Source organism: Hyposmocoma kahamanoa, unplaced genomic scaffold (genome assembly GCF_003589595.1).
Source record: "Hyposmocoma kahamanoa isolate Upper Pololo Valley unplaced genomic scaffold, ASM358959v1 102, whole genome shotgun sequence".
NCBI lineage: Eukaryota > Metazoa > Arthropoda > Insecta > Lepidoptera > Cosmopterigidae > Hyposmocoma > Hyposmocoma kahamanoa.
In genome coordinates, this window is record NW_020653337.1 from 534,772 (window position 1) to 560,371 (window position 25,600).

The following is a 25,600-nucleotide window of genomic DNA, read 5'->3' on the forward strand; positions in this document are numbered from 1 at the left end:
CATGAACGTGGGTTCAAGTCCCGCCGGGTCGACGAAAATTTTTCTGTGTTCGATCTTTGTAATCTATTAATTTTGTTTACTAAAATTAAAAACTAAATCGGTTAAGGAAAGAAAAAATATGATATGCTAGAACCCCTTTTGTAATGTGATAATCAGATACAAGAACAATGTGTACATTTCTCGTCAATGAAATAACGCCGGAGACGTAGAATTAAAACTGTATCAACTTACATGCTCAAATTTTATAATAACTAATTTAATCATGTAAAATGTTTCGTTAAACAAGTAACAAACTGTGCCGACCTTACAGAAGCCATAATAATGTTTTGAGTTTAATGACGTCTCGTAAACTTAACATCGATATCAAGTGGGTTTTCGGGTTTAAAGCTATTTAAGTTAACGTTTGCCTTGACTGATTTTCATGTTTCTTCTCCTTTGTTCGTAATGTTCACTAATAAATTGTACACTCTATTGAGTGTACAATTGTTACTTTATCCATTATTTAAGTAACAGTTTTTGGAAATCATCAAATAAATCGCATATTATTTGTTTCTTCAAACAAAAGCCAAATTTTCGGGCTCTTTACAGATTTTGGTTTGAATTAAGTTTGTTTTAAAATTGAATTTGAAACAGGACGTAAATATTTTAAAACTGTGAATCAGAGAAAAACTACAATATGCTACCTGGCACATTTTTACGCCTAGCAAGTAACCGTATTATCCAATAGTACATAATAATACAGTAATTGGATCTGAAACAAATCTTTCATTAATATTAATATAATTAAGTAAGTACTATTTGACTTCCTGCTGCCACTAACTTTACATGATTTCTTATTAAAATAAATAAAGGATATATGGATTTATTTCTTCAGTAGCTAAACGGATGTCGGACATGGCCTTCGGACATTTGCTATAAAGTGTGGCCTTTTTACTGAATAGTCGACCGCACACGAATATTCCGTCCACCCCTAGTAACCAGAATCCGATTTCTATATATAAAATTCGTTTCACATTTTTCAAAGCAGTAACTTTTAGTTTTTTCATAGGTATATTTATGAACTATAGTTTTACAGGTCGCATTTTTACAAAATTATAAGGTAGTGCAGTGAATAGACATGCTACAAAAATAACAATAATATCAATTATTAAAAAACTACACAATTACCACTTCAATACCGCAAAGGAAAGCCATCACAATTGATCACTTTGGTTTTTGCAATTGGTGTTTCGTGCCTGTGACCCTCGACCAGCATAAATCTCCACCACGCATTGACTCCCATGTGGAGAGCACAAGGTCCTTCTTCCTGGCCCTTATTTTCGCGAATTTGAGCAGTTGAATTTGTAGTGACAAAGGGATCTTCAATATGGCGATTGACAATATCTAGGTGACGATTAGATGCAGAAGTAAACACCACCGATGCTGGCCCCGGCTGTTTACGTAGCACATTTCCAGGCGATTGATCAACAGCTTGACAGTGTTTCTCTGTGAACAAGCAATTACAATACTGTATAACAGGCCCTCGTAACGTAGTATCGAATTTCACCTAATGCTAGACTTATATATTTTTTAATTTAATTATTCATTAAACATGTTATAAAACACCCGTGGGATAATGCAGGATGGGGTGGTCTTTTTGCAAATTGAAGCCACCTGCAGGCCTGTGAAAAATATTACTTACCGCTTTAAGAAGTCGCCTTGCAATTTCTTTGATTGGCACTTTTTGTTCATACAGCATAACAATTTCTAATTTTAATAATTACGTTAATTGCGGCGTATTAAAACAAGAAAGAAAACATTGAAAATAATTGAAACTGAATAGATAAATAGGAACGAAACGTGGAACGATGCGTAATCACAGAAGACACGATCGTATGCAAACTGCAGAGCGATTTCGTCATTTGTTAATCTATCCATACCCACCCTACACTTTGTTAATAATATCTACCCACCCACCTTAGGCAATTTCTGGTGAGCAAATAAAAGAGAAACAATATTGTTAAAAATAGAACGTTGAAACAAAATAGTGCTCGTGGAATCGAACCACAGGTGTTGTAATTGGCAGTCCCAACAAGCCGCTTTTTTTTATTTCTTAGTATGTATTGGTTTTAAAAATATGTTGATCATCGTCAATCAACACTCCAGTGTACTGCTTACACAATAAAATTTAAATTGCTTCAATTTTTTCTTTGTTCAATACGGAAGATCCCAGAACCTAAAAGTCGGTTTAGGCATTTTATTTATTTTTTTATTTATTTATTTATTTTTTAAGTATTAGGCATGTTAGAGGATCAGGTATCTCACGTATATGACGTACCTCTTATTGCAATACTATAGATAATTGCTTAGAATTTCGACTATTTGAGCGTGTGAACATGGAATCGTTCAAATTTTAATAAGTAAGTAAGATATTAAAATTAAAATAAAATCGGACAATGTTATTACGTTACGGTTTAATTAAGAGTCGCGTCTTCGGCAGCTTAGCAACGGTAAAAAACATCTAAAACAATAAACAACGGTTTAATAACAACCCATGTAAGCGACTACTAAAAAGGTACATTGTACCAAAATGATATTTCATGTTTCGCCAACATTATTAACAACACTTAGAACATTTACAAATAATTTTGTTTATTCAAACATTTATTTTTTTCATTCTTCGCATTGTCAAAATAATATGAACGAAACAAAGACTGTTATTACGTTATAATACAGCATTAGGATATAAGCTACTACGTGGACAACCTTCGGACTACCCATAAACAAAACTTTGACAAATATTGTTTAAGAGCTTAACTGTGTTTTAACTACTGGTTTTTACATCACACTCCCCTGTAAAACTCATAGGTCATGTTTTGCCGCGTATATCTACATCCATTGTGTGACTCCAACTATCCAAAATGTACAAAATAGGTACGTGGAGATTCCATGTTTAAAGGCCGATTAGCCGGATGTTGCAGTACTAACGTTAAAATAATTAACTATCACCAGAAGTTCAAACACGTAAGTAGACTCGAACTATCGTAGGGGATTAGAATGGCTTTCCCTCAAAGGCAATCATCGCCTGATCCATCCAACCTGGGGCTGTGGCAGTCGTCGGAATCATGTAACGGATACACCGATTCTTCAGGACTGCGCGTGCGCCGTGGCTGCGAACGTACTGCCACTGGTAGAGAGCTGTACGACACTTCGCTACGGAGTTTCTGATCCAGGTTTGGATTCTTTGTGGATGAGTTCTCCGTTTCCTTTAACTGAAATTGTATGTAAGCGTTAAGGCATTTTATTAGAAAATTACGTGGCTTCTCAAATCTCGTATTTTTGGGGTCATGACGTTGTCTCACAAAATTTTAATAAAAATTGATCGAAATTGCTTCACTGATTCGACGGAAATAATTCGACACGGGACATCAAATGAACCAGATGGTAATTATGAAGAACGTCCTTTTCAAAATGTATGGAAAAGGCTTTAAAGAAGGTAACACATCAGTTATATTAAGAAATACGTGTGTAGGTATTATTTTTTACGTGGAGCAAGTGTCGCAATAAACGTTACATCGTACGGCCGTTGTTTTAAATGTACAAGCTCCTGCATTGTCTTCTATATGCAGAGACTTTTCACTAAGTACTTAAAGGATTTCCGTTATAATTAAGAGCAGTGTCATCTCGTCATACCTTAGCTTTAGCCTGTTTGAGTTGTCGTCTCATCTCCCTGATAATCTCATCTTTGAAGGTAGCTCGAAGTGCGGCTGCGCGGCACTGTTCATCGAGCGCTGCGCACACGCGCCGAAGCGCATGCAGCTCTTCGCTCAGGGCCACGTTCACGCGCCGCAGAGCGCGCACGTTGTCGCTCGATGACTGTGGAAAAGTTGGCTCAACCGCCACATATGACAGACGAAACAATCTCGTCCGTCCTAATGTCCTATTACGCTTTTATACAATGTTATAAGTAATTTCAAGACTTTTGAATAATCTGTCTTTACAATTTGTAACATACTCGTATAAGCAGAAATAAAAATCAGTAAATCACCTTAAGGTTGCCCTCCATCTTGCGTATTCTGTCCTGGAACTTAAGCGAGTCGTCGTGCAGCATCAGGCCGTAGTTGACGAGCGGCTCGCCGCGCTACAGTGGTTACCAAACGGATCAATCAATTCAGCATCGTGCCCCGATTCGTGTTCAAGCTTTTTCACTCGAGGCAACGATACTTTCTCTTGGGTCGTGCTAAAATCTAACAATAAATAATGTAGGTACCTACCCGCTGTTCCTACGTATGTTGATTGGCATGTTGTTAAGCCCAATATCGAAATAAGTACCACCAACTTTAGGGTCACCTATACAAGAAATTACGTGGCATAGTTTGGACCAATGTTTAAGAAACAATCGCGGAAAAAGTAGTTACGTACCTCATTTCTGGCACAGCACATTCCAACCATAACTTCGGCGTCTTTTTTTTGACACTCTCTGCAATATTTGACACCACGTCAATTGTCTCCAGTATAAGCCAATACAAATAATAAAAAAACCCAACAGAAATATACAGCTCAACCGCTCTTTTCCTGTCAAGCGAGAAAAGTTTCGCTCGCAGATCTAGTCTGGTATGTGAAATGTATGTCTACATTTTATTGTCACGCGATGTGTTCTACGACACAGACTGCTAGCTCAAGCGCCACACTTCAGTCGATCTAAACTCGTTAAACAGGAATAAAGTTCTGATTGTAGGTAATATCAAATAAAATGCATGTGTACATACTGCGAGCGATAGTTGCACAATGTTTCGCTTCTCATGTTCACCAAAGTTTGTTCGTGCTTCTGCAGGTCGATGTTAAGTCGTCGTATTTCCCTACAAGTTAAGGCGTGATGCGTAAAGTTACACTTTATACACTTTTATTTTACACGCATAGGTGTGTCATGGTAATGAATAGCAACCCTATAAACGCATTTAATCTAAATGAAAAGACATTTATCGTATCTAAAGGCACGCTGGCATTGTACGAAAAGATACAAGCTTGTATTTACCTTTCTTTGGATAAGTTTTCTTTCTGCAGCGCGTCGTTGGTGCTTCGCAATTGTTTCAGGTCAAGGTTGGATTTTTTTCTTTTATCTACCTACAATAACATTAGTCAAATAGTCTTACTCAAGTACTTATAAGTTCGGTCTGAGGGCGCGGGAGCGTTGCTAGACCAGCCGTGGGGAATCCATGGGAAGGTCAACAGAAGGATTCAAACGCAAATAGGGGAAAGGTGTATGATGATCCCCTTAAGGAAGAATGGTGGTAGTTGAAAAGATATTCAGCTTACAGCAGATGTAAAAGCATTGAATGATAGAAAATTTATCTATTTACATGTTGTCTTACTAAAAACATTTTATTTTTTGATCTTTCATTATTATATTTGAATATTTTTAAAACCCTACTAAAGGATCGTCTTGGACACCGGGGTGTCCAAGATGATCCTAAGGTTATGGGCAAGGTGATCCAGGGGACCTTACCTCTATTTAGGGAAATTTGTAGGTTTTGGTAGAAACAAATGAAAACAACAACTTTTTAGACTTAACAAAATCCTCACTAATGTAATCTAGGTATATGAAACAACAGTTACGGAACTTTGAGAACAAGTAATCCTAATTAATTTATATCTCACAGGTACTTAAGGGTGGGCGATATTGTTTTTTATGGCAAGTTGCTATCCATTCTCGTCTCCATATCTTTAATGTACTTTACGAGCTCGATTTCCTGTTTAACACATCTGATGAAAACAGTTTTTTTCACATAAATATTTAATTGAACTGACAGATCCTTTATTTTTACCTTTAGCCCGTCATTTTAATGACATAACGGGTACCTACTGCTAACTATTTACTTGCCGATCTATGTGGCGTCCTAATTTTTACGCCTCTAGTTCTTTAGATAGTCTTCCGACCACCCACCACGAATGGTTTTTCATTTACAATTACGCGGTCTGGTCTAAAACAAAAAAAAAGCATTTATATTTGTTATTAATCGAGATCGATCATGTAAACGAAATCCAGTCATCTACTATTTTATGCGTATTGCAGTCTATTTAATTAAGAGGTTTCAGTACTCAGGAAAACATACAAATTAAAAATAGTCCGTTAACAATATATACAGTACAAAATGATCCCCACGGACCATCTCGTACACCAAAACCATAACCATCTTGCCCCAATTTACTTATTTTTATTTTTTGTTCAGCAAAATAACCTGTATGCTGTCTACTGTTACCACGCCTTTAAAAAAGTAAATAGAGCATTATACAAAGCCACCAACACAAAAATCATAGCAATTGATTGCTTACAATGGAAGTTGCCTAAGCTTTTAATCAACTTTACCTTAGATCATACTCACACAATTTTTGTTTTTTTCTTCACACTTGATATCGTCACATAGATTAAACTCTACTACTTATTCGTAAGGCAGATTCGTCTGAGAAGAATGACTAAGAGAAACTGTAGGAGTTGCCCTTTGTAAATAAAAATTTGTAAGCCTACTAGGTAATGACCTACGTTTATCATTAATTAAAATATTTATTTCAAATATGATAGATAAATCGACAATCTGTAAAAGCTAAACGGGTCACTACCATGGATTTAAGTAGTACGTAGACGCTACACAGAAGCAATACCTTTACCCATGTAGGTCAATGCCTTTACCGTAACTTTTTTGTTTCACTATTCAATGTTAGCTCACTAAAAAGCTCCGTTACCCAAAGGAATATTTGACTATACACTCCGTCCTTTTAAATGCAATCTTTGCCAAAATAAAACAAAAAAATATGCGTATAATATATATTTTTTTAAATAGTAAATTTCAACATGTAAAAATGCTATAAAAGCTTATAATATCTGTTGCTCTTCCGGCAATCCCGTTTCGACCGCCACCCGTCGCCTTGCTCTGTGGTCTTCTGCCGTCGGCTAAACGGGACGGACAAGTAACAGGTTATTATTTAAGAATTATCTGATTCATTTGGTAGTATTAATTCCGTTTGGCAAATTCACAATTATGAATTCCAGCAATTCAAATAAATATTTGTAGGCTTATCTCGCAGTAACAAGATCCAACTATATCAGACTGGTGAGTCTCGGTAAAATGCCTTGTATTCATCGAGCGCTCACCATAGCATAGATCCAAATATATCGGATTCGGTGACCTCAAAGAAGTGTATCCCATCGAGCGTGCAGTAGTCGAACTCCCGCAGCCGCCGTAACACCTCCACCAGCCCGCGAAGGTCGGAATCCTTCCGCGCCAGCCGCCGCCGCAGCCCCGACACCTCGACACGGAGCTCCGCCTCGATCTGCGGCAATCAATTTCTTTCTTCTCTACAGGAAGGTACTATCGCAACTCCGAGATATTTTACACGAGTTGCGATATTGTTGTCGTTCTCATTTCTCTTGAAATATATAATTGTGATTTTCTTCACAAAGGTTTCTGTTCCACAGCTTATTTTGGTTTCTATCAATAACGCACATACGTAAGTGAAAAAAGCTTATAACGCGGAAAGGCATTTTTTTACTTTAAATCAGCAAAAAGTTTTTGTGGGCTGGTACAATTAATTTTGTTATACGTTTAACACTGGATTAGGAACGTTCCTACTCCAGTGAGTTTTCTTCATGATTAGTTTTAGGCAAATGTGTCGACCAGACGGAACACCGTTAAATGCTGGCATACCTATGCAAGATGAAAGGCGCTATTTATAGCCGCCTAGTACTAAGTACAATCGTAATATTTGCCGTGCCCGGCATCGGTGGGTATGTACCTCTGAGTGTCTGGTGCGTTCAATAAGGAGACGCGATGTCGCATCCCGCTCGAGCTCCTCGACCGCCTGCGCCAGCAGCGTGTTCTGGCCCACCAGGTCGCCCACCCATGCACGCAGCGCTTCCACTTGTAACTGCATCAAATTATATTGCCAAGTTGGTAATATTAAATTCAATCTTTATTTCGAACAAAATATTAATATAATGTTAAACACAAAATTACGAACTATCTAAATATTGACATGTACCTACCCCTACCCGTTGATACAATGTGGGCCCATCATTCCTGTCGGCCACTGTTCGAAGAAGGCCATTGGCGCTGCGCCGCAACCTGCGCATTAAAGACGCTACCCGCTTCCGCACAATGGCGCTAAAGCCGCTGACGCGCGCCTCAATAAACATTCCCGGAGCGCTACAGTAGCGACGGCAACCCCAACAGCATTCCAAGAGCGTCATTATACTGGACGTACAGGGGGCGATACGCTTTCTAAGTTGACTTGAAAAAGTTAACGAAATGCTTTAAAAAGCGTGAACTTTACGTTTGTAGTACAACGTGCAAACCTGCAGGTCAGCATATTGCACCTTAAGGCCAACGGCTTGCGTTCCCTGTCAACGTCCATGTCGTCAGACAGACTCTCCGTCACCCAGTGCCCTAGATACTTGAAATGCGAAACTGCGTAGTGGCATACCGCATAGGTTGACTGGTGGCATTTCTCGAGGGCATTTACAGCCGGCCTTAAAAACTAAAAACTCGCTTTTGTTCACATTGTACCTAAGGCCATGAGTTTTTGCACACTCCTCGCAAATGTTCAGCAGCCTTCTTAAGGCGCATAAAGGCACAGCTCGTGAGCGATTCATGCCATCTCACCTGGTTGACATGGTGGTAGATCGTAGCTAGCGATATCGAACGGTTGTTCTCCTTGTCGGAGACATCGGCAGTCTTAGATTTTAAGACAGGCCTCAGTCCGTCCTCATCAAATCCACCGGCAAGTAGAATGCATAAATTAAAAAGCAAGCTGTCATGCCCAGACGACTTTTCGCACTTCATGTTCTTAATTAACTGCCTCCGTGGCCGAATGCTTACCATGCCTTCGATTCGATTCCCGGGCAGGGAGAAATATTTGTATGGCCTACATTTATTTCTCTCATGAGTTTGGGTGTAATTTGTGGTTGTCTATGTGTGTGTCCATGGCACCCGTGATACAGGTTTTCCCTAGTGCGGGTCTATGTTGAGTGTGTGCGTTATATATTATATTATATTAATTATGAGCCCAATTTCGATATACACCTGATAAACCCAAAAGTAGTCTAAAAATATCCGCATTCCTGGCCGTAACTACTTACTTACTTTTCTCGATCAGACAATTTGACCACTTAACGTGAAATACGGTCATTAACTTGTCAGACCGTATCTCTTGTTTGCTAATTATGGTGCAAGTTATTTGTTTACAAACAAGTTTGATATCCCTGTGACGCATTCCCGGCTTCACAGTCAGCGCTAAAAGAAGTGAGTGGAGCGTGGCCCACCTCGAGCTTCTTCTTGCCGCCTTTCTTCTCGATGGCCTCGAGGCGAGCCCTGTAGGCGCGGTGCACCTCCTGCAGCACGGCCAGCGAGGCGGCGGGCGCGGCGCTGCGGTCGCGGCAGCTGCACTCCCCGCTCGCGCCCCCGCCCACGCTCGACGCGCGTTCCACATCGTTCATCTCCATCCTCGCTCCACTGGGTTTCACTTCATCTCAGCAACAGATACGGTATGTAGGCAAAAACTTCGGGAAACCGACTTGCCTGACATTTGTCTAAAGTGACGTTTAATTAAAGAAGTTCCTATTGACCGATTCGGCTGTTGATTCAAAATTAAAGAAGAACGAATTCGAGAACGGAGAAAGGAAGGTCGTCAGATCAGGTAAGTGACACAATACGCCGATGACCTACGGGGTAACAGACTAGACCGTTTAACGCTAATGTACAAAATACTATTATTTTTTTCCATCCTCTAAGAAAAGTGTACCTACTCTCCTACCTCAACTTGTGCAATTGTCATATTGTCATACTCGCGTCCTTTTCCATCCTCTAAGGTCCATAGACTTAACACGCTGTAATGTTGATATTTTAGCAGCAGTAGAGTTCCTACAGAAAGAGTTCGTTCAAGGAAGTAGGTACTGCCACCATACCTCTTTCTGCCGACACTGTGTTGATTGTTTATGATCATCATTAAGAACCGAACCGAGTTGTTAGACTTTTGCAATTGCCATACATTGGAAGTGAAACAATTTTTTCCGATATGTTTGTTTTCTCAAACAAACGTAACGGGCCCTTTATAGGTTCCATGATCACGGCTGATTGGGTGATAAGTCAGTTATCCACCAGTTGTGTCTAATATGAATGCAAATCAGCCTATTCTGAACTTTATTATACAAAAGTTCCTTTCGTAGTAGTAGAGCTCCTTATGAAAGAGTTCGTCCAGGGTACTTCTGCCACTTTACCCATTTCAGCCGTACTTCATAAAAGGAATGTAAACAGAACCATAAGTAGGTTCTAAGAAGGCTGCGTCACAGCTGGTCGCCAAAAGAGGTCTATGTTCGTCCGATTGCTATTAAATTCAAATTCAAAATAATCTTTATTTCATAGGTAACCATCATTATACTAGAAATCGTCACGATATGGTTAAACTCTACCGCTTATTCGTAAGGCAGATTCCCCTGAGAAGAATGAGCAAGAAACTCTAGGGGTTGCTCTTTGCAAATAACATTTACAATCTTTTTTTTTTATTTGAAACATCAGAGATCGAGACTACCTCTATGAGCTAAACGGGTTACTACCACGGATTTTTATCATCCAAGTACGCAGAAGTTGTATAATAACCTTTAGTATAAAGTTTTTGTTTCACTATAGTTTTAAACCTCGTGAAAGGCAAATTTTGCATATCAACCGGAATCTTGTTATACAAGCGTATACATTGCCCCTTAAATTATTTTTTTACTTTGTGAAGACGACTATCAAGAACAGCCAGTTTATTTTTATTCCTCGTATTAATGTTATGTCTGTCACTATTTTTCATAAAGAAATTACTATTCCTTTTAACATAAATTACATTTTCATAAATGTACTGTGAGGCTAGTGTAAGAATGTTAATTTCCTTAAACTTATCTCTCAAAGATACTTTGGGGCCCAGATTGTAAATTGCCCTAACTGCACGTTTCTGCAGGACAAAGATTCTATTGATATCGGCGGCATTATCCCAAAGCAAACTGCCCTATGTCATTTAGACTGTGAAAGTAGCCGAAATAAACCAATGTAGCGGTTTCGACGTCTGAAATTTTCCTTATTTTTTTAATCGCGTACACTGCAAAGCCGAGCCGTTTTGATAACTTACTTATATGGGGCCCCATTGCAATTTAACATCTAACGTTATACCTAGACATACAACTGTATCCACAAGATTCAATTTTTCGTTTCCAACTACAATGTTTGTAACCGTCTCTCTAACATTGGGTAATGTAAATTTCACACAATTTGTTTTTTTCTCATTAAGAAGTAGGTTACTAACAGCAAACCAATCAACTACTTTAGATATAGCATTGTTCACATCGTCGTAGGAACATTGGTGCCTTTTAACTTTAAATAATAAGGAAGTATCATCAGCACACACTACTATCTCATGTTTTATACCCTCTATAAGGCTAGGTAAGTCATTAATATAAACTATAAACAAAAATGGGCCTAGAATTGAACCTTGAGGGACACCCATGCTAATTGCAGACCCTGATGATCTCGTACCGTTAACATCGACCCTCTGTACCCTGACACGCAAATACGATTTAAGAAGGTCAAGATCACGTCCCGCCACACCATAATGGCGAAGTTTCCTGACCAAAGTATCATGGTGCACACAATCAAAAGCCTTGGAAAAGTCACAAAATACAAAAATAACATCATGTGAGAATTCCCATGCATCAAATATATGATTAATCAACTCGACACCAGTGTCGGTTGTAGAGCGACCCCGAGTGAAACCGAATTGTTTAGGAGACATTAAGTTATTACTATAAAAATGTGCACACATCTGATTTAGATTAATTTTTTCAAATATTTTACTAAGAGTTGGTAATATTGATATAGGTCTGAAATTGGTGGGGTCAGAAATACTACCAGATTTGAAAAGTGGAATAACTTTACTTTGCTTCATGAGGTCAGGAAAGACACCATCATCCACACATTTATTAAAGTAAGGCGCAATACAATCAAGTATAGAACTAATTACTCTGACTGAAAGACCATCAAGATCAGTAGTATTTTTTGTTTATAGACTTAAAAGCTTTAACAATATCGTTTGGAAATACATGACGGAACCTTAAATTAGTGATACTAACTGCATTATTTTCTTTTAGTAAGGATTCGGCGGCGGTGGGAGACGAATTTAACGACTTAGTAGTCAAGATTGGAATGTCACTAAAAAAATTTTCAAATATTTTAGCAATTTCTGCGACTGTGTTCACAATTTTGTCATTACATCTTAGTTGAAAATCTAAGTTACGAGGTTTGACCCTTCCAGTTTCGCTGTTTATAATATTCTAAGTCGTTTTTACTACATTCGCGCTGCTTTTTATTTTATTATTTATAAACATTGCTTTGGCTGCAACACAAACACGTTTAAACATTTTCGAATATTTCCTAACAAAATCATTAAAACTGTTACTAGTGTTATAAGTCCTTTCATCGTAAAGAGTCGCCCAATCACTAAATTTCAATGAATTATTAATAATTATGATTTTGGGCTTAAAAACATTATCACGTTCACTTTTCACTATGTTGAAAACTGAATTATACAATTTATTGGGATCGTTAACATATGGATTGTCAGTTACTTTAAGTATTACATTATTTCTATAAGCTTTAAGTCGACCATTATTTATCGGAACACATGTGATATCCTTTTTTGACATTTTGTCAACAGTTATATTAAAAGTGGCCAATTGACCGCAGCGATCAGAAGTTAATTTATTTATAATAGATTTATTACTAGGTACGGCGTTAGTATAAATGTTGTCTAAACAAGTGGCAGTAGTAGAAGTTGTTCCAGTAGGCACTAAGAAAAGATTCACAAGATTATAACATTGGAAAAATGATATGAGCCTACTGCTAGAACTGGAATCTTCTAATAAGGTAACATTGAAGTCACCACAAACAGCAATATATTCATTTGGATTATTTAATTTGCCTAAAACTTCATCTAATTCAAATAATTTTATCAACTAGTTCGTAAGATGAATGAGGGGGTCTGTACACGCTTAATATTACAAGCCGTTCAAGCTCTATGCAGGATATCTCTATAGTCCGCTCAATAGATAGGCTCACAATATCTGTACGTTCTTTAAATTTTAAATTATTTTTAATAAGAATTAAAGAGCCGCCATGAATAGCTTTTTCTCTGCTGAACGAACTAGCCACCTGGTGATTGTTGAAGCTAAACATGAACTGATGTTTTGATAGAAAGTGGTGTTCAGTAATACAAAGAATATCAATATTATTACAGTTAATAAATAATTCTATTTCTAACTCTTTGCCTTTCATGCCTTGAATATTTTGGTGCACCAGGTTTAATATACAATTTATTTTATTTCTGTGTGTTTTAGGTTGGTTTTTTACTGTCATTGTGTTGCAAGAGTATCTCTCCGTTGTCTTATTAATTAATTTAAATAATTAGAAATTGAATTATTTTCAACAGAATGATTATTGTCAGTAAACTGACCTATGTCAACGGACTGCTCAATAGAAGCAGCCGGTCTGGTAGCCAATGATTTGCCTGAATTATTAATATAATATGATAGCAACTCTGCTATCTGTCTCCTAAAATAACTAGTAAGATAATACCTATCTTTAGTCAAATAAAAATATTTACTAATAAAATTATTAGTATCCATAAAATGAAATTTACTATAATGATGATTAATAATCTTATTTAACTTAGACCGATGTTCAAATTATACTGTCCCATTGATTTTAATAAACGTCTTATTCACCACTCATTTTGCGTTACTATTTTGGTTTCGCAACACTGCGTATAAAGTGTAGTAACCCGAAAATATTTTCATTATACAAGGAAATTTTCAAATCAAAAACAACGAGAAAAAGTCTAGTGCAATTTTCGCAAATCTATGATCATGTTGGCGGACACGTTATTGCTTATCAGCACCCAAATATTATAAATAGCACCCCCTCTTAGCGCCCTCCTACCCTCACAGCTTCTATAAAAGCGAGTGCGAGCTATAAACCAGCTCATTTTGCCGCACAGCGTTCGTATTCCTCACAATTACGACTCAGTGTATTTATTCCATACTAAGATTCCATTCCATAGCATTTGTTTATTTTAAAAAGATTTTAAAAGAACAGTGTCAACATTTTACCTATTGAATAAATGGATTATTGACTTTGACTGTAGTTTAAACCTCTGGGAGTTACAAAGGCCGTGCAAGCCATTTTTCCTTTATTTATTTTCGATATTTTGTTGCTTATAGTAACAAACCCGTTGATTACCTAATTAGTTTTTATGAATAGCAACTACTCTAATTTCATAGTTTCATAAGTAGAAAACAACTAAATAAAACAACAACATAACAGTGTGTATAATTTAATTGATTATAATTTGGCTAGTTCTTTGTACCTACATGTAAAAATTCACAGAGCACAATACATCAACACGTGGCATACAGCCTGACACGCAGCGTGATCACTGCGTGAGCGTGACGCGGTGTCAGACATTTATGATTAGAAATTGATAATCAAATCGCCTTAGGAAATTACAACAATAACATTTGAAAGACAAGTCGTTTTCAAACGTTTCGTATAAATTACGTCAAAAGCGTGTAAATTACGCCAATGGTTTGGAGGTCTACCACAAAATACGATACTACGTGACAACGAAGCTCATGTGACAGCTATCGTATCGAATGTTGACATTACTTTCATAGTAAAACTGACATGTGTACTGATGAACTTCGTTGTCACGTAGTATCGTGGTAGACCTCCAGGACTCTAACTAGAGCAAAAAACAACTGAACTGGGACTCTATCCAGAACAGAACCAATTTAGAAAAGTTTGTTTGTCAATTATTGGTCCTACCGGGAAACGAACCCGGGACCTAATAGTCTAGCACCCACAATGCTAACCGCTGCGCAACCGAGGTCGTCAAATGGTTCGTCACTAAACGGTATATTTTCATTCACAGCGTGCCAAACTATCCGCGGGTAAACCCGCATTTGCCAACTGCGCGTGCTCTATTTCGTATTTTTTGTGTGATAAGCAGTCCTAGCATTATAGGAGAAAGCTTGCATATTATATTTTATATATAGGTCTATCGGAAGAAGAGCCTGCTCTTTTAAATTTTTAACACTGGCTTATAACTTGCTTATATAGCACGTAACAGCGTTGGTAGACAAATGGGAAAATAATGTTTCTCAATGGGGAGTACGTCTTTAATTTCTAGGATACATACATTAGTAAATGTTTATTTGTAATACCTCTCTCTCGCTAACGGTGAAAGAAAAGATCATGATGAAACCTGCGCCTTGAAGACAGTTCACAATCTTTGGCGATCGTGTGTGTCGTCAACGTGCATTAGGTAGTCATGATGGAGTACAGCCTAAACCCTCACCTTTGAGAAGACCGTAACGATGATGGAAACCACAGAACATTAAATAACAGTAGAAGAGCTTAGTGAGCGTGTCACGTGTGCCATTTTCGCTTTGTACGTTATGGTCGTGTCAATTATCTCGCGCAACTTCTCTCAAATTTTAGAAAAATGCCTTATTTCAAAAGTTTAAAGACGATATAGTCGCACCTGAAATATCCATGGTGTTCATATCATCGTTAAGTCTTATTTTATTTAATTTTAATAAATTTTCCATTTCCTGTTTACTGTAATCAATTTTTTGTTATAAGAAATGAAAGTAATGCAAAGCTGCAATATTCTTCGGAGCTTATAAATCTTCTTCTTTGGAGAACTAAGTAAAAATCTCGAATTTGTCGTCTTTCAGTTATTGACCGCTAGATAGCAGCAGATCGAGAACGAGTTTTAAAGTAACGAGCTTTGCCGAACAAAACAGAGAAATGCTAAAGTCAAGTGTTATGCTCATTTCAGTGAATTCAAAACTTTAAAACGCTCCCCTGTAAACTTGGCAATTTCGAAATACGATACTTTACGTAGGAGGAGTCGATTTCATAGTGGTTAAAATTATGAATGTATGAGTTTTAGCGACAGCGTTTCTCATAGTGATCGAGGCTTAAGGCATTTCCATTGTTTTTTTACGTGATGGAAATATTGCGATAAAACCTACAGAGCAAGTCCACAAAACTGAAGACATGGGAAGTTAACAATCCTGTGAATATTTGTATTAAATGTCCAGCGGGTGAGCTATGACCAGCAGTGGGTCCACGATGTGCGGTCTCCCTTAAATCTAACTTCAGCCTTCCTACGAAATTACGGAGGGAGTAAAAGTGCAAGGCAATCAGCGCAATGGTGTCAATCAGATTACTCAACACCTAGAGCTTTGACAAAGTGCGTGTTCAGCCTTATAATAATCTTAAATCTAACATACTTAGATCAGTTTCACAAACATCGTCGCAGTCAATCTCAGTTCGGTTCGAGGGCTAAATTTCTTTCTATAAGTACCAGCAAGCGATCAAAGTGACCGCGAGAAAAGTGATGTGTCAATTGAGACAGGAATAACCAGTTAACGTTGACACCGCTGACATTGTACGCTGGTTACTTTTTAATTTGTCGTTATGTAATAAAGGACCATCCGGATTAGGTTGAGCTCGGATAATAAGCATACGTTTTGTATTATTGAGACTTTGCTACCTTGGATCACTTGCTTATTCCATTGCACAGTAAAAGCAGAGCTTTGCTCTATCTACGTTTTTACTACAAATTACAAATAGACTTACAGGGTTACAATACAAAAGCCATAAAAGAATCACAAAATATTTGGCAGATTCTTCCGAAGCGTGATAAATATTTTCTTTTTACAAAATATATTAAACATCAACAGTACAACGATAAACAATAAAAAACCAAATTGAGATTATTTACATAATTGTCTACTTAACCTAGCAGTAACCTTAAAACGTGTGACTAAACGACTTAGAATTGATCAATGTTAAACAATATCACACCAGTGGTATCAAAAAGTTGTTGCGGTGTCATCTACGCTTGAATATGACTTCAGTGACATGACCACGGGCCAGATTTGACAAACATTTTATAAATGCATTTTCTTTAAAAACATATTTAAAAAGCACATGTTTGGAACAGTCACTATAAACTTATAAATTACACTTTTTATATAATATGGCTCATATGGTATATAATGGTATGTGATCGTACTATTAGAAGCGTAATATTAATATTAGATTAAATATTAAGGAAGTTACTACAACTATCGCAGTGGAATTGACTCGAGTCGATCATGTTTGACTGTACTCGACGCCACCTATCGGTTCGGAGGAATGTACACTTTTAAAATCGCTTTCTCGCACGTAATCGATACTAGCGTCTATATTCCCGAGTGTTGACATGTTTCGTCATTCTGATTGTACCTACTTACGAGTTCGCTTATAATTCCATGGTACCCAAAGATAAATTTCCTATCCAATCGAATGTTAGCATCGGCACGAGCACTTTTTTTAGAGATGAAACGGATGTCCGGTAACTATCCGTTATCCGGCCTATTTTCACTATCCGGCCGGATACCGGCTATTTAAAACTGAGAAAAATTCACAGTCAGTACGCCAAATAAATTGATTATTGATTAAAGATGATAGTAATAGGATAAACCGCAACTGCAGGATCATTGACAATCTGTTTATTATTTGTAACTTAAATAACTATGAAGTTAAACACTGTTATCTGTAAATTTAGAACTCAAATTTCAATAAAGGCAAATAATGGTGGAGGAAGACCAATTATTCTGCAATAAATGGTAAAAGTTGGTTCTATTTATTTTCGTAAACCAGGCCAGCTGCAGAGGACAGTTTTTCATTATAAATTCTTGCAAACCTTCGTAATTTGTAAGCACTACTTCACTACTACTTGCCAGACGACCAATAGAAAGGATCGCGATCACGATTTAATTGAACTGTCTTTAAATAATGTGTGCCTACAATAATGAAACGTGTAAGTGGATTTTTTTTTTTTGCAAATTTAGAATTACTGAGATCACAAACAAATCAAAGAAATTAAAATTGAAACAAAATAATAACGGGTGTATCAAATGTTAGGCTTATATTATAACAACTAGAAATTTTAAAATAGCCATAGAATGACGTAATCGCGTTTCTCCTTCTCCACCGCGAGAAATTTGCATTCGGCACAACAAACAAACAGCACTGATATTAAAATATTGCCGAATTTGCGATTTTTATTTTCGCTATTAACATTTTTTTATTATGTATTTGTTTGTATTATCGAATAATTAATAGTTTTTATAAAAACCCAGTGACCACAACAAATCAAATCGTCAATGTGAAAGTGCATTCATTCACTAGTCAATCAATCAATCATGGTGATGCGTGCTGTAAACCGGTCGCGACATGTTTACGGCAGTGGGGTAGATATCCGGCGGCCGGATATGCGGCTATACGCATATCCGACTATCCGGCTATCCGGTATCCGACCAAATCACTATTCGTTTCATCTCTAGTATTCTTTGCTCTTAATACTTGAACGTAAAGTTTATTCTGCTCGGTCTAACGAGATTCCGCGTTGATAAATGAGGTAACTCCCTAAATAGGCAGGAACCAACCACCATCCAGGGGCTCTTAGTGCCATAATCTCATAAGATATGTCGCAACTTTCAAAGGCTGACTAGTTACTTCTGGACCCAGATAAAATTCAACTTCGGGCATTAACATCCGTGTTGTGGGTAGAAAAAAATTCAGTCCAAAGGTAAAAAATCCGCCTAAATTGTAATTAATAATCAATGCACTGGACCAATGTCCACAGATGCCACTTTACTATAACACAATTTTAAAGTACAACAATTACTCCTAAGAAATAAGTTATGCTATTATATTAATTGCCACCTATTACATTAATTGAATAAAATCTCATGAAAATTATGTCTTTGAATATCTTTCATCCGCTTAATTAAAAATGCAGATCTTTCATGACGTGTCTGGAATAGTCAATATCTTTTAAGAAAAGATCAAAATACAAATACGATCGTTTCATAAAAAATATCTATAAATAATAATTGAACCAACTTATTTTGCTCTTTTACCCTTTTGCTCCTTTCTAAAAAAATTAAATATCTTCAGTTTCTGTTTTTTCAAAGTAACAAATAATTATTCCACATAGTATTTAAATGGAGAAGTTCGTGGTTTGTTTCGTTTCAAGAAGTACTTACTAGAAGCTCGAGTCACTCTTGAAGCCAGCGTGAGCACAAAGTCATTCTCCAAGAACGATCTGAAAGAAATATTCACATTGAAACAATTTGTGTGGTGTGATTATTAAAATAAATAGATCAATACCAGCAGTAGTAGCCCAGTGAGAAAACATTGTGATGAAACCTGTACGTTAAAGGAAAAGGTAGAACCATTGGTGAAGCTTTCTGCTTAGAAAGGATCGAGGAAGGAGGATTGGAGGTCTATATTACTTTTTTTATAAAAATATCGATTGACGGGACGAACAAGTCGTGCGCCTGTTGTTAAGCTACACGCCTGTCCAAAATAGTTGCAGTGCCACTCAGAGCTTTAAATCGCAAAAATCTGAGGTGCACTGCATCTGTCACCCGGAGACATAAGTTGACAAGTCCCATGTGCCTGTAATTTCACCAGCACCCTTACCCTTCATAACCGGAACACAATAATGCTGACATTACTGCTTGGCGGCAGACATAGATGGCAGTACTCTTTCACAAGGAGCTTACTTCTTTCCAGCGTTCTCCCTCAAGCAGGAATCGCTCGTCCGCTGCCAGGCCCTAGTACAGCTGCTTGAGCTGCTCGTACGTGATGAAGAAGATGATGTTCCAGGGCCCCATGCGCAGCCACGTGGGCACGAAGCCCTTGTACAGCGCCAGGAAGCCTTCGCTGCGCACCGTCTGAGGACGTCCAAGGCAACAGTCACTAAGGACGGCTCACCAACATTAATATACAGGATTGTACTCGTCACTAGCTTTGTGGTAACTTCAAAACACTGTTTTAACTTGATTTCGTTTTACAGTGATTGACTATATGAATAAACACTATACATCGGGAATGGGAGCCAGAAAAGTTTCCGAACGAAAATACATCAGAAGCGAACAAAATTTTGCCGCGCTCGGCTCTTGTCGGCGCTAGCGTACACCACCGCCTCCTCCCTCCCGCGCTTCGTACCGCAAGATGGCGGAGACACGCTCGCGTCACACGCGCCGTGCGAGTTTTTTTTATCATAAACACTGAGATGTAGCAATAAAATTTATGTAACAATTTCAATATTCCGTGATTAAATGTGTTATCAATATTATTGGAGTTTCACAAAACGATATTTCTTTATTATTGGTACACAGACGTCAAAAGCGTCTAGTAATCAAGCACGTTTTTGCTAACAACTGAAAATTAAGTTATTTTATTTGTCAGGATTTGTTGGTCAAATTCAAATGATAAATTTGACCAAAAACCATCATAGGAAATGAAACTATTTTTCCGGATTTAAATCGCGTATATTTGTTTTTTCAAACAAACCGACGTTTCGGGCCCTTTGCAGGTCCCATGGTCACGGTTGACAGTCAACCGTCAGTCAAATCCGAAAAAATAGTTTCATTTCCTATGTGTAACAATCGCGAAAACCTAAGAACTCGATGCAAAAACCATCAGTTTAAAAAAAATATAAAAAACCTCATTTTCAGTAATAGGCAACAACGTGCTTGATCCCTTGACACTTTTGATGTGTGTATATGTTACTTCATAGTAATATTTTTTTTTACGATTAATTAGAAATTTATCATGAGCTTTTCGGTGAAGGAAAACATTGTGAGGAAACCTGCATGTCGATGATGGTTCACAACATTCGGTAAACGTGTGAAGTCCCCAACCCGCATTAGGCCAGGGGGACAGGTGCCGTGACACGAGTGCGGCGCTGCGGATGACACCGCGCAGCACACCCTAGAGGTGTGCAGCCGGTGGGATGAGCAGTGCCGCACTCTGACGGGGACTGTAGGGCAGGACCTCTCACTGCCGAGCGTGGTTGCCGCCATGCTCGGTAGCGAGGAGTCCTGGGAGGCGGTGGCCTCCTTTTGCGGAGAGTTTATGTCGCAAAAGGAGGCTGCGGAGCGGGTGCAAGAGGACGCGGCGGACGCGCACCCGCTCCGGCGCGGACGTACGGGGAGAAGGCGAAGGCAGTTCGCTGCTCGCCTGATCCCCTAGTGGCAGGGATAAGGACTCCGGAGCCTGCATTGCACGGCCTCACTCGTCTGCGGCGCGGGTCGGAGGACAACCGACTCGCCCCTCCGTTGGCGCGGGAGCCCTGGCGCAAGCTAGGGCGGCCGGGCGGCGTCGTGGTGAATGTGCACCGACCCCACGGCGCCGACTCAATCGGCGGGAGGTAAACTCGGGGGGCTTTAGTGGGGTAGGCCCTCCAGTCTCTCAGTCAGGGAGAGTCCCCACATAACCCCTGAGTCTCCCTAGGCTCAGGGGTATCTGTAAAGATTTTCCCCCGGTAAAAATAAGGGTGGAGGGGCAGACTATGGCCAAAACCCTCACCTGAGACTCGTGCCCAGCAGAGGGACGTATGAATGGGTAGATTTTGATTAATACTATAGCCTACGCCTACGCGTTCCAAAATCCATAGTTCAATGTTGATTTACTACACTGGTACTGACCACATGTGTTGTAATTTTGATTCCTGACAATTGACAAAATTACCTGTAAGAAACAATCCACAGTTCCCTTATACAATTTCTCGTTTGGCTTCGCGATGTGATCCTTCATTTTCCTTTGATTCATTAACCGCGTCTGTGGACATCGAAATATACATATAAGCTTCCACTGCTGTCATTAAAAACCTTCCATCTTCGGAAATAGAAAAAATATGCACGCATAGAACGACATTTCTCTTCGCTATCGATAATGGCGCTACTTAAAATATGTGATAGCACGAAGAGAAATTGTCTACCATTGCGAAATATGGGAAATCATGTAACGATAGAAGAATTGCCATAACTGAATTTTCTTTTAATTGCTGTAATGATACAAAGGCTACAGCACTAACCCCGCTTATTTTTGTATGGATCTTCATGTTTATTAAACCAGAGAAAATATCATTCTGTAGAACTAATAAATCTGTAGTCACTTATACATCACTTGTATACTTGCCCATGTGGTATGAAATATCATAAGTAAAATGTAGACTCACTCGTATGACATCAAGGGGCGTACTAGCAACGGCGCTGCCTAGACTAGCGACTAAACTCGATGCGAAATGGTTCGCAGGGGTATCGCCCAACGTTAGCGTGAGTTTCTTCTTACACGCGTCGTAGACCGGTAGTTCCACCGCGGCTATGACAGCGGCGCGCTGCGACGTCGGCGTCACGCCCCGCCAGAGACCTTTCACCCCTTCCAAATGGTAAATGTCGATGAAGCATCTCACTATGCGGCCTTTTTCGTGGCCTGCCTGAAAGAATTATATGTATGAGAATTCACAAGTCACTGGCACCAAAGATAGTCTAATCTTCCCTATTATATGTACGATAGCACTTTTTTCCGAAATGGAGTCGTGGGGTGTCAAAAATTTGACATTCAAAAAGTGATTTAACAATAATAAAAGCATGTATTTCGGAAAATAACCCTTACGTCTAATTGCCGAATTAGAGGAGATCACATGCAATGATTTGAAACGTTCATTTGTTACATCTTTTTTTACTGTAGTATTTGAAGATGCAAAAAAATTGATTAAAACAAATTTAAAAACAAAATCATAATTAATATGAAAAAACATGTAATCTGTAAGTGATAATAACAGATCACCAGCTGAAAAGTAAACTCAACGTTATTGATAACAAATAAAGTCTCATTGAATCATTTTGTGAATGAAGTTGTTGTGACTAACGGCGACCTTTGATATCGGCGTCTACTCGATGACGTCAAACGTAATTATCGGCATTTATTTTATGTAAGCAAACGCAGATACGTGATTAATGATTATCAACCACCCCGCAGAGTCTAATAAATGGTAGTTCATAGCGTGTGAAATACGATATGAACGTACGTACATATCTCTGGTACGTATTTATAATGATGATGTTTGTGACCCGAAATTAAGAGCCCTCATGCCAAAAAAGTTTTGACGTTGGCTCCACCCACACTCCCCGCTACGCGCACCTATCATTCGCCGCCCGCTACCCGTACGTCGCAGTGCAAACCGATCAAAAGTATCGAGTTCTTAGGTTTTCGCGATTGTTACACATAGGAAATGAAACTATTTTTCCGGATTTAAATCGCGTATATTTGTTTTTTCAAACAAACTGACGTTTCGTGCCTTTTACAGGTCCCATGGTCACGGTTGACTGAGGTGGTACAGTCTTCAACCAGTTATGTCTAATATTGATGCAAACCACCCTATTTTTTCACTTGTAATTTTTATTTCCATTACGCAGTATGCTCCTTTAAAATGGTCAGTGGTTTTTATCGTCCTGTATAAACATAATACAATACTTACTGTACTGGAACCGGTTGTTAATTTATTGGTCCTATTGACGACTCCACAGTTTTTTTCTGTTCCACACAAAATTTGTGTCTGTCATGAAATTTCATAAAGTACGATACCTATTATACTCGTATTTGTTTGATAAATAGAATAAACACGAAACTAAACAAATTGCTCTAATCTTCTTCTTGTCGAGTCAAAGACAAAAACCAATACAATAATTGTGTTATCAATGTGTTAAATTTGTTTAAATTTAAAATTGTATTTATTTCCTTTAAATTTCTTTTGCTCTAATGTAAAATATCTACCATTATGTGTAATTATTTTGTTCAATATCAAAATCAGTTCTGGTAATAAAAAAAAACAACGATATCAACTATTTATTATCTGTCTATACTAAGTCCTTTCTGGATTTTGTGTGTGTTTTGCAGAGGTACCTTACAATCAATTAGATCAAAATCACACTGTCATTTTGCAAATATTATATATTTATAATATGTAATGTAAAACATGTAAATGGTATCGTCATATCAATCGAGTAGCCCGCGTAAGCGGGAATAAACTAATTTAAATGTTATTACATAATAACTACTAAAATCGTCTGCACGACCTTCACTTTTATACCGGTGAATTTTCAATCCTAGTACTGATGAAATCAAAATTCGTAAGTTCTAAGTGCGCTTATGCACACGAAAATAATATTTTATATTTTTTGTGAAACAAATATATCCTTGAAGTTCCCGTGACATGCGTCAGGAGATGTTGTCTTTTGCGCATTAAAAATGTCGTAAGTGCCAAATTCGTTTTAGCGGAATAACTTTAAAACTAAAGGGATTAAAAAAAAATCCGTAGCGACAGTAGTCGACCATGCATAAATATAATTAATTATCTAATTTTTGTCCTAACAACCCGTAGCATTTCGAGAATAAATCGACAAAATGTGAAAATTAGATGTGTTTTCGTGATTTTTATCTATCGAAGAAACTTTATTGTTTTATGTTTCTGATAAACGTCTGTGCTTGAATATATCGTGTAGTTACTCGTACAATATTATATTTTTGACTTTAAAGTGGATTTACCCCTCTAAAAACAAACCGAAGATTAGGAATTTTTCTTTTGCTCCCTCTTAAGCATTTGCATTTTCGTGCGACTAATTATCAAACAGATTTATTTTTGTTAATAAAATATGTGAGTAATCCTCACCTGCATCCGCACTTTAAGCACATCGGTGGGATTTGCAATGGCGCTGGAGAGGCCGCCCGCGAAGGCGGCGCAGAACGTGTTGGTCGCCAGGTGCTCCTTGGCCCCGCCGTCGGCGCGTCGCGCGGCTATCCATTTTTTCATCGAATAGTAAGTGCCGAACTTGATCGTGCCGTACGTCGCTTGCCGCAGCACTGCAGGCCATATTCTAGTGGAATAGTAATATTAGCATCGTTGACATTTAAGTAATAGTTTAGGTTAACGGGATTACCCTGAAAATAACCAGAGTTACGATAATTGGTAATCGGGTGTCGAAGTTGAAGAGGCAGAGGGCTGATAGCCAATTATTGAACAAAACAACATTTTTTTATATTATGTAGGCAGCAAACCAGCATACGGCCCGCCTGATGGAAAGCGATTACCGTCGCCTATGAACGCCTGCAACAGCAGGGGCGTCACAAGCGTGTTGCCGACTCTTTAGGACCCTTCTCAAACCCCTTTTGAAGGACTCCATGCTGTATTCCTCGAGAAAACCCGAGACTGCGAGAAACCATTTATTGTAACGCCACATTATAAATATATAGACTAATATAACTAGAACAGTTATAACACAAAAAACAGCGCAAAAACATTTAAACAACAAGTTACATAATAGAGAGAGAACGTATATCTTGTCGATTCTTTTCCTAACACCTTTGATATGTAATATGTAATGTTACAGTGATTGTCTAAAAAAAATATGTCATTGCTTTATATTAAGATCAGGTTCTCATACGTAGTTGGAACTTTTGGCATATTTTATGCATTTTATCTATGCTAAATTAATATTCATATTATGATTCAGATTCAGTATCATTTATTTCTCTAATATAACATTACAGTATAAATTGCACTACATGTCAAAGTATAAGAAATTATATTGAGATCGTCAGACAAAAATGAAAATTATAAGAAAAAT

The 25,600-nt window shown here is 38.0% G+C and overlaps 3 protein-coding genes and 1 long non-coding RNA gene across 5 annotated transcripts; 1 reads left to right on the top strand and 3 right to left on the bottom strand.

Moving 5' to 3' along the window:
- Positions 1-2,737: 2,737 nt before the first annotated feature.
- LOC113237418 lies at positions 2,738-4,327 on the bottom strand. Its single transcript, XM_026473876.1, has 4 exons — positions 4,254-4,327; positions 4,028-4,120; positions 3,673-3,855; positions 2,738-3,251 (listed from the first exon to the last, which is right to left on the bottom strand). The coding sequence occupies exons 2-4, from the start codon at positions 4,088-4,090 to the stop codon at positions 3,048-3,050; spliced, it is 450 nt and encodes a 149-aa protein (XP_026329661.1). The 5' UTR covers positions 4,091-4,120; positions 4,254-4,327; the 3' UTR covers positions 2,738-3,047.
- A 2,548-nt stretch (positions 4,328-6,875) lies between these two features.
- Positions 6,876-20,120, top strand: LOC113235836. Of its 2 annotated transcripts, none has more exons than XR_003310897.1 (3): positions 6,876-6,952; positions 9,261-9,517; positions 19,701-20,120. It is a non-coding gene; the product is annotated as an uncharacterized LOC113235836 (long non-coding RNA). The 2 variants fall into 2 exon arrangements; XR_003310894.1 differs by lacking the exon at positions 6,876-6,952 and adding an exon at positions 7,223-7,343.
- LOC113235830 lies at positions 6,957-9,471 on the bottom strand. Its single transcript, XM_026471745.1, has 3 exons — positions 9,296-9,471; positions 7,771-7,902; positions 6,957-7,308 (listed from the first exon to the last, which is right to left on the bottom strand). The coding sequence occupies exons 1-3, from the start codon at positions 9,467-9,469 to the stop codon at positions 7,126-7,128; spliced, it is 489 nt and encodes a 162-aa protein (XP_026327530.1). The 5' UTR covers positions 9,470-9,471; the 3' UTR covers positions 6,957-7,125.
- Positions 18,890-25,262, bottom strand: LOC113235820 (mitochondrial uncoupling protein Bmcp). The gene is made up of 5 exons (XM_026471732.1): positions 24,646-25,262; positions 22,153-22,410; positions 21,663-21,752; positions 19,691-19,861; positions 18,890-19,227 (listed from the first exon to the last, which is right to left on the bottom strand). The coding sequence occupies exons 1-4, from the start codon at positions 24,784-24,786 to the stop codon at positions 19,742-19,744; spliced, it is 609 nt and encodes a 202-aa protein (XP_026327517.1). The 5' UTR covers positions 24,787-25,262; the 3' UTR covers positions 18,890-19,227; positions 19,691-19,741.
- Between the last annotated feature and the right edge of the window lie 338 nt (positions 25,263-25,600).